The sequence below is a fragment of the Dendrobium catenatum genome, unplaced genomic scaffold (genome assembly GCF_001605985.2).
Source record: "Dendrobium catenatum unplaced genomic scaffold, ASM160598v2 fragScaff_scaffold_1125, whole genome shotgun sequence".
Taxonomy (NCBI): domain Eukaryota; kingdom Viridiplantae; phylum Streptophyta; class Magnoliopsida; order Asparagales; family Orchidaceae; genus Dendrobium; species Dendrobium catenatum.
Genome location: NW_021319587.1, coordinates 1,967,045 through 1,976,781, shown reverse-complemented (window position 1 = coordinate 1,976,781; position 9,737 = coordinate 1,967,045). Strand labels below are relative to the sequence as shown.

General features: G+C 33.2%; 1 protein-coding gene across 4 annotated transcripts; it reads left to right on the top strand.

Moving 5' to 3' along the window:
- The first annotated feature begins 324 nt into the window (after positions 1 to 324).
- On the top strand, positions 325 to 9,244 carry LOC110095583 (ribosome biogenesis protein WDR12 homolog). 4 transcript variants are annotated; one of them, XM_020821184.2, is made up of 16 exons: positions 325 to 505; positions 705 to 778; positions 972 to 1,154; positions 1,673 to 1,773; positions 1,905 to 2,011; positions 3,550 to 3,585; positions 3,691 to 3,776; positions 3,857 to 3,930; positions 4,010 to 4,120; positions 4,230 to 4,352; positions 6,108 to 6,251; positions 6,578 to 6,686; positions 6,757 to 6,893; positions 6,981 to 7,016; positions 7,100 to 7,204; positions 8,926 to 9,244. In XM_020821184.2, exons 3-15 carry the CDS (start codon positions 974 to 976, stop codon positions 7,190 to 7,192), a joined length of 1,338 nt encoding a protein of 445 aa, XP_020676843.1. In that variant the 5' UTR covers positions 325 to 505; positions 705 to 778; positions 972 to 973; the 3' UTR covers positions 7,193 to 7,204; positions 8,926 to 9,244. The 4 variants fall into 4 exon arrangements, with proteins under 4 accessions (XP_020676843.1, XP_028554536.1, XP_020676842.1 ...); XM_028698703.1 differs by having other exon boundaries at positions 636 to 778; XM_028698704.1 differs by having other exon boundaries at positions 326 to 505; positions 972 to 1,136.
- The last annotated feature ends 493 nt before the right edge of the window (positions 9,245 to 9,737 follow it).

Sequence of the window (9,737 nt, the reverse complement as noted above, 5' to 3'; positions counted from 1 at the left end):
AATACAAGTTACTTATTCATTTTAATTTAAATTGTCATTAATAAATTGCAATAACAAATAATATAAATAGAAGCAGTTTAACAATTAAATAATTTAACTAATAATATAATTATCATTTAGAATATTAATTATCTAATTTAACTTAGGGATATTAATTAGTTTAATTAATTATATAACTATTTTTTATTATTTTGAATAGTTATTCTAATTAATAATTAATTACATTATTAATTATCCTATTAATTTTAATTTTTAATTTATATTAATTAAATAACTTAAATTAATTCCTAATTAATCACGGACTATTTTCTCCTCCTCTTTCGTCCCTTCTGCGTTCGTTGCTGTTGGAGTCTGATTGCTTTGTGTGAGGTAGGGTTTTGAACGAGTCGCTAAAGCCTTCTACGCCTCCTTCGACGACGTTCCTTCCCGTCGAAGCGGAAGTCGCGGAAGTTCGCCGTTCTTCTTCTCGGATCGGACGCAGCCACGGGAGCTCGCTCGCTGTGAGGTAACTGTCTTTCTCCCTTTCGCGCGCTTCTTCAGCCAAACCCCGTAAATCCGTCGAACTCCAGGATTTGGTAAATCCAGGATTTATTCCGCCGTGAGATCTACTGGCTGCTTAAATTCTGTTTTGACAGGATTTAGCATAAATCCTGTTGCCAAACAGCCCCTAAAGTCTCGTTTGCATAAATCCTTTATCTAAACAGCCCCCAAATCTTTCCTCTTTTCGCTGTAATCGGAACTTCTCAAGAAGCTTGGCTATCAGGCTGAGCTCACTAAAGTAAGTGCCTAGATCCGCTTTTTCCCAGTTCGCAAGGTTATTTGCTAGTACTTGATTATCTGGATTCCTTTGGCATCAGAAAAACTTGAAAGATTGAATTTTGTGTCGTTCTTACTTGAATTCTAGTTGTGATTATTTTTATTGTTAAGTGTGGGTATCGTTCTCTCTCAAATCTCAATGGTTCTTAACACAGGAATGGACTCAAATGGGATCAATGAGGATTCATCGAGACAAGTTCGTGTCCGCTTTGTGACGAAGCTACGTCCGCCCTTTAAAGTTCCAACGACTTCCATTGCAGTTCCCGCTAATCTCAGTCGAATGGGACTCTCAGAGATAGTGAACCTTCTTCTCAAGAACAGTACTGCACGTGCCTTCAGTATTTTCTTCTTCTGCTATTTGAGAACTAGCATTCATCCAAAGTTTTGAATTTTTTTTTTTAAATGTTGTTCATTTGTTAAGCTCCTTTCAATCCAATTAGCTCTTACGAAATGAGCCTATTATATCCATACTGAAATTCTATCCTAGGGTATGTTTGACAGCAAGTGGGATGTAATGCAAATAGTATTTGGTAAATTTTGTAAATCCAGATCTATCAAATCTTGGAGGAATCAAATCTTGGAAACTATTTGGCATGATATATGTTAAATTTTGTTAAATCCTAATAAATTGTTTGAAAGTTATTTTCAGAACTTAGGATTTAAATAAAAGGAAATTAGAGGCACAATGAGAAGTGGAATATATATCTTAGGATTTAAAAAAAAGGGAAAAGGAGGCACAAATTTTTTTTGGCTACTTAGGATCAGCTTTTCTAGGATGATTCATACAGCATATAATGCATAAGTCAGACATTTATAATGTTAATAGCTTCTTTGTATTTCTGATTGTTATAAATAGGTAATACAGAGTTTCAAACTACACCTTTTGACTTTCTAATTGATGGGGAACTTATTCGAATGCCGCTAGAGCAATTTCTGCTTGCAAAGGGTATTTCTGCCGTAAGTATGCGCGACTTTTAATTTTTTGGAGGCTTGATTGTACTAGGCATTGTATGAAGTGCTGATTGGCACATTAGGGGAGAGCTTGCACTTGGAAGATTTGAATTGTGTGTGATGCGTTGCATTTGCAGGAAAAAATAATTGAAATAGAATATATAAATGCTGTAGCTCCTCAAAAGCAGAGAGATCCATCTTTGCATGATGATTGGGTCAGCACAGTTGATGGAACTAATCCACGGTATTTACATGCATATTCTCAGTCTCTTTTTTTTTTATTGGTCCAAGTTTAATCTTATCAACTGTTTTATTTTTCTTGTATGGTATTCATTTTATGAGTTTCCATTGCCATTAACTTCTTGAACGAGATACATATTGCATGTTTGTAGTTTGCTGCTGCACGCATCATATATGACTGATTTGCCAAAGATTCATTTTGAGTTAACATTTAACCTTAACATTAGGTGGGAACAAAGGTGTAAATGAGTCGAATCGAGTCTAGTTTTAGCACTATCGAGCTCAGCTCGTTAGTCGGAAAGCAAGCTCAAGCTCAAGCCCAAGTCGACTCGTTAGTCGGAAAGCAAGCTCAAGCTCAAGCCCAAGTCGAGTTCAAAAGACGAGCTCGAACTCGAGCTCGTCCCACTATAAACGACCTCGAGCCGGTCGATTTCTCATACGTTCCATTTTTATTTTCCCGCCCACTTCTCTTTTTCCCGCCTGTGAATGTCCAATGGAAAGTTTGTATTTTTACCGCCTATGAATGGCTACCATCTTGAAAAGCTACCATCTTGAAAAGGACATTTTGCATTAATGAAAGCTTCCTTCACTTGAAACGAGACAATGAAAATAAACTATATGAATTAACATGAAAAAAAACCCTTTGGCTCCCATATTACAAGCCGGATGCCATCAGTTTTTTTTTTAAATATCCTAAATATACTAATTTAGGCCGGCTCGCAAGCCGAGTCTCGTCAACCTCGAACTCGAGCTCGTGGCTCGATAAACTCTGTTCGCGAGCTTGTTAACGAGTCGAGCTCGAGCCAACTCGCGAACCGGCTTAGCTCACATACACCCCTAGGTGGGAATGTTGGATGATTTGATCCGTAAATATGAATGTTTTGTTTTCTAGATTCTCATCTGTTTTCGTATGAGCAGTTTGTGTTAATTTAATAGATTTTACATTATCTAAAATACGATATGGTGAGCTCTACTATTTGAAGTGTTATTCTTTATTTACCTGTGATGTGAAGGCAATAATCTAAATTAATATCATGGATATGACTTTAAGCATAATGTGGGGTCTTTGCCTGATGGTTAATCTCTTCTTTTTTGTTTTCGATTTTGTTTGTAATAACCTTTAATTGATCATTTTTTAAAACATTTTCATTATTACATTTTCCCAGTTTGAGAGAGATGGTAGAAGTCTTCAGAATGTTTTTAAAGTGCTTCATTATATAGTGATGATTTCTAATTGTTGCTATTATGACTATAAATTCTACAATGCAGCTTGGTAGTATTTTGTATATGGTACAGGATGGTTATGGCTCTAATACAGTTGCTTTATTGCTTTCGTAGCAATGTTGGCTGAACCAAAATTGGAGTCTGTCTTTACTTTTGCTTACATATGCCAGCATAGTTGTATTTGTGGAGAACAAGCTACTTTAGTTGGATTTGAAACCCCATTGATGCTTGCGGTGTCAAATGTGTTTTTATCCAACAAGATTTTGTAAAGAACTGCTCTTATTTTATTTATGCTGCTAATTTTTTTTTTCTTTGCAGATTTGTTTTGACTGGTTGCTATGATAATCTCGCTAGGTAAATGCTTAATTTCTCTTATTACTTAAGATTTGTTGCATTTCTTCTGCAAACCAGATGTAAAAAAATGCGTGACTTTTTTGACTTTATTACCTTCCTTTTTAGGATATGGAAAGATGGATCAATTTGCACACACGTCTTGCAAGGGCATAATGGTGCAGTTACATCTGTCAATATAATCAATCATAAAGGTTGCTAATTCAGTACTATTTCACTTGTGGATACTTACAAAACGCTCTAAGTATTTGATCATTTATTTATGCTTTTTCAGCAACTTCTAGCACTAGCAGTAATGACATATGTATAGCCACTGGTTCAAAAGACAAGACGCTGAGGCTCTGGATGGTACTTCACATGCTCATTTTGACTCATTCGTTACAAACTTAATTTGTTATCTTCTATACTCATCTTTCATCATTGGAAGTTTGATGCAGTGGAATCTGGTAATAATCCAGTTAGGATCGGAGCATTTAAAATTCTCAAGGGACATACATCATCAGTGCAGAGCATCTCAGCAAAACCTTCTGGAGACATGGTTTGATACTTATCTAAATTTTCCTTTGAATCTTATGATATTGTTCTGTTGATCATGTATTTTTTGTCATTACTTTTATGCTAAGTATGTGATTTACCCGCATTTTTAGGTATGTTCAGGGTCCTGGGACTGTTCGATAAAGTTGTGGAAAGTAGCGTCTGAAGGAGATGGCGACTCTGTGTCAGTGAAGAAAAGAAGGCTTGTAGATGATGTTGATGAGCCACAGTTGGAGGTATCTGTAGCCAACTTTTTGTTCAATTGTTATACAATTGTGGTAAATTAATGATTAGTTAATGACGTTTTTGTAGTGTGTTATTTTAAGACCATTCTAAAATTTTTCACTATTGTGTTCCAGATTAAAGACGAATAATAATGGTGAGTGATGCTTAATTTTAGTTTTTGAATAAAGGAAGTATAATAAAGACAAAAACTTAAGCTTGATTAAGAGAGGGTATGCTACAAGTTTCAATTTTAAAGATTGCTTTGTTGAAAGGTTTGGGGTCTCCCCTTTCTAATGCTAACTTTATCATACGTGGGTTTCTTTGGGACTGTATAATTCTCTTAAGTCATCTTTTGATGATCAGGAATATACTAACACAGGGACATATCATATTGTAAGATGATTAGATAAGTGAATTTTTAAATTTTCGTACATAATTAGTGGACAATATTATACTCAAGTAGCCGAGGAAGTTAGAAAAGGTCGAGTTACTAATCAAACATGACTTCTTAGATGGTCCTAGTGGAGATAAAATTTTATTTGATTCAGGGAATATATAATATGAGAGACTGAAAGGTGGAATGATATTTCCATTGTACTCTTCAAAGGAAGAAGATAAGGAAAAATCTTGCAACCTTGAATGATGATCCCCACTACTTTGTCTGCCTGTGTTTCAGTTCCTGGGAATTAAAGGTCAAATATGACTTCATAGATGGTCCTAGTGGATAATATCTCTGTAATCCTGTATGGATGGTGGATAACCTTATACAGTACTAGCTGAGGAAGTAAGCAACGGTTGAATCAATAATCAAATATGACTAGTGGAGATAACATTTTATATGATTCAAAGGATTTAAAATATGAAGAGACTGAAAGGTGAAATGATGCTTCCATTTTACTCTTAAAAAGGAAAAAAAAGAAAAAAAAAGAGAGGAAAAACTAACAATCTTTAGACATGAAACTCCTGTAATTTGTTTGCCTGTGTTTTACAATTAGATTAACACAATTGCTTCCACGCCAATGTTTTATTTACTACTTAGGGGTGGTCAACTGAAAATAGGAAGACTATAATACGATTGTGCGCAGCCATTCAGAATTACAAACTTTCAACTGGTCCATAATATTTCCATCAATTGATGAATTCCAAGAGAGTTATGAAGTGAAAGGGAGGAAAGGCGAAGGGTAGTTGTAGCTTCTTACTTTTTCATAGGAGCTTTACCTTTAGTTGATTATGGTCAGTTTATCACTAGACTGATTGAATTTCTTCAATCTCAAATCAACTAGTATAATATGTTACATGACATGGGAACATTTCTTTTGGTCTAAATTAAATGGAGTCAATTCATGGATGGACTAATGATAGATTAGCTTCTGTTGTTAATTCATGCAAAATAAATAAGATTCAAACAAAAAGATACCGTTTCTTTTTCCTTTTTTTCAAAAGATCTTACTTGATGGTTGGAGTCAATATTGTTTCAGTGGATTCTGGAGCTACTGCCTTGCACAAATTTCCTCATACTTCTATGTACATCTTTTTCTTTTTTTTTTCCCCTTCCTTTCCTGTATATCCTTTGCAATCATGGTAGGCTAAAACTGACAAAGCTATATTTTGTATATAATTTGTAATATTCAAATCATTTGTGCTCTGTTGTGTAGAATTTTTGTTTTCCTCCCATGTAAAAATAATGCATAAATTATTGATTTTGCTTCACATTTCTTCTTCAGTTAAAGTTAGTTACCACAATCTTCTCATTATTTTTCATTCAGGAGGATGCTACAGCAGAACTCGTGGGTCATACACAGTGTGTATCATCTGTTGTCTGGCCAGAATCACAAACCATATATTCAGCTTCATGGGACCATTCTATCAGAACCTGGGATGTTCAAACAGGGAAAGCAACTTTGAATATGGTAAGATATAGATGTTCAATTTTGAATCTTAAAAATTCTAGTTCAACAAAACCAATAATCAATGATTCTGTGTTCAATTTGGTGTTTGGAATAAAACCTATATTAACGGACTTCAAGTGAAGAACATAATTTTATTGCAAATTTATATGAATTGATGATTCAGTCTTCAGTTTTAAAATGTGGCAATGGTGTTTTATCTTTCTGTGGAATAGACTTCTCGCTTTCAGATCTGAGCCTTAATTATGACTAGCATGAAATTTCCCCTCTAGGATATTGTCTTTACATTGCAGTTGATAATGTGAAACATCAACTATATTATTGAACAGGTTTGTGGGAAAGCACTCAATTGTCTTGATGTTGGAGGTGAAGGGTCTGCACTTCTTGTTGCTGGGGGCTCTGATCCTGTCTTGAGAGTCTGGGACCCACGCAAACCTGGTAAATAACTTGAAAATTCTGCATGTCTCCATTTTCCTGAGTTTTATGAACGTTAGACTATTTGTTTCAGGTAGCACGGCTCCTATTTTTCAATTTTCTTCTCATTCATCTTGGATTAGTACTTGCAAGTGGCACCCGAGATCAATATTTCACTTGCTTTCAGCATCTTATGATGGGAATGTGATGTTATGGGATTTGAGAACTGCGGTATGGTGCCACTTTTGTCTGTTGCTGTCATTCACCTTATGTTCTGATTAACATTCAGATTTTTTGACAATCTTTTTTTGGTTTCAGTGGCCTTTGGCGAAAATAGATATGCACAAGGACAAGGTAGTGATTAATTGTTATTTTTGTATATTCCCACATCTAAATTTATATGTTTGACATTCTGAGTTATCCTTTGATGGATTCAGGTACTATGTGCAGATTGGTGGAAAGATGATAGTATTGCTAGTGGGGGAGCTGATTCAAAACTATTTATTTCTTCAGGGATATCAATAAGTTGAAGCTCTTCAACGGTAATCTCTGTTTTCAATATTCTTTTATTCATTTTGCTTTGAATTAATCGACTGTTAAAACTAGCATTTGGTTTGACAAATTGTTTTTCTTTCAATCTTTAGGCTAAATATGTTGTAACATACAATATTCTTAGCAGTTAAGGCAATAAAAAAAACTAGAAAAAGTTGCATTTTAATGAAATGCTAAATTTATGTGCCCTAGTAACATTTTAACTGGGATAGGAGAAGTTAGGATTTAGTTCAAGTGAAGTGCATTAAGAATCAATATCAAAAGAATACTTTTTTAGAATAGGATATTCAACAAAAATGAATGGGATATTTTAATAAACTTTTCAATAAAGATTGTGACAATACGATTGACTTTAGTGACCTTAGCACCCTAAATGAAAATAAAGATTTTTGTTTTAATCGGCATATTAATAAAATTGAAGTTAGAGAGATGTTTAAAAGAAAAATGAAGTGTGGAAAAGCTGTTGGACTTGATGATATTACAATAGAGGTATGAAAAGCTTGGGAGATGAAGGAATTTCTTAGCTTATGAAACTTTTTAATATTATTTTGAAGACTTAAAAAATGTCAGATGAGTGAAGGAGTGTGCTGATTCCTAATTTTCATGATAAAAGTGATGCACAAGATTGTGCAAATTATAGATGAATTAAATTAATGTGTCTTACTTTAAAACTATAAGAGAGAGTTATTGAGCATAAGTTATGACATGATACTAATGTTTCTCAAAATCAATTTGGATTCGTGTCGGGTAGGTCTACTATGGAAGCTATACATTTTTTTAAGAGTTCTAGAAATTAAAGGGGTTAATAATGTTTATATTCAAATAATTAAGGATATGTATGCAGGAGCTATTTGCTTAGTCAAACACAAGAGGGATTGACCAAGTATTTTCCTATTTCAGTTGGATGACATAAAGGATCAGCTTTAAGCCCATATCTTTTTGTTTTAGTCATGGATGTTCTTATTAGATATTTGCAAGAGTATGTACTCTCGTATATGCTTTTTGTTGGTGATATTCTTATTGTTGATAAGGCTAGAGAGAGAGAGTTGAAGGTAAACTTGAATTATGGAGTTTAACCTTAGAGTCTAAAGACTTTTATTTGAGTAGATCTAAAACCGAATACAAGGAATATAATTTTGACTGTGATAGATCTAACGAGGGGATTGTGACTTTGGGTGATCAAGTCATAAGAGTACGTGTTTTAGATATCTCGCGTCCATTGTTCAAAGTGATGGTGAAATTGATGGATATTATTAGTAGAATTTAAGTTGGATGGTTGAATTGGATGAGTAGCTTCACTCTTATTGGCAAATGTGAAACGAGTATATGCGTGAAAAGGTTAGAGTAGCTCTATTGGTAGATTAGATTAGAGAGAGCCGCTTTAGATGGTTTGGTCACACAAAACGCCAGCCTTTTGATGACTTGGTTAGGGGATTAGATGTATTGGATTTGACCAATGTTAAGAAACGTAGATGTAGACCTAAAAAGACTTAGTTATAAAATATTAGAAATGACTTTTTTTAATTAGATTTAAATAAGAATTTGTCTCTTAACATGACACAATATAGAAAAAGATTCATGTTGTCGATCCTATTGTAGTGGGATGAAGGTTTAATGTTATTGTTATTGTTGCAGTAGTAATATTTTAATTGCTTAAGGGGTAATTTATCATGCTAATGTCTCTTTTGTAACTACATATTTCTAAAAATAGGCTATCATCTCAAGAAAGTTAGAGAGATCAATTGCATTAAGTTGGAGATTGAATTTAGAGGCTATTTTCTCTCTACACATGAGAATCTAAAGCATCAACAAGGCACTGCTGACATATTGCCATGAAGCAGTAAGTGAAGAGCTTCATTTTTGCTCATATTATATGTATCCTTTTAAAGGAATTTTTAGATTAGTTTAAAATTGATGTATTTTATTGATGATCTGAAGGTTCATATATCCTTAAAACAAACAAAGAGAACTAACTAGTTCAATTATTTTCCTTCAGGAATCCACTGAAAACTCTGCTCTGTTTTTTATTATGCTTATGGATGGAATCATATTTTCAGGAATCACATTTTTTATCTTACCTCAACCAAATGGCTGATCTTACGCTCTAAATTATATATTAACATGATATGAATATTTTAACTATATTATCATTATTAAAAATGAAAATTTATTAAGTTTTATTGTTATAAGTAATTATAATTATTAATTATATTAATACAAATTAGATATTTTTTGTTAAAATTATAGTAGAGAAAATATATTAATATAATTTTACAATTCAATACTTAAAGACATTTTTTCCCCTGTAGGTCTAGTGATGTCATGAAAACATTCAATTAATATTTCAAAGAAAAGTTTAAAATTTTATCATAAATATGAGACTATGTCTGATTTTAATATACTAAATTAAAAAGATAAAAGAAATTCTAAACTTATCTTAATTCATTCATAAAAGAACTGCTCAATCATAATAAAATTTTATTGTGTTACAATAATTCATTGAAGAACACTTTTCATAATGAA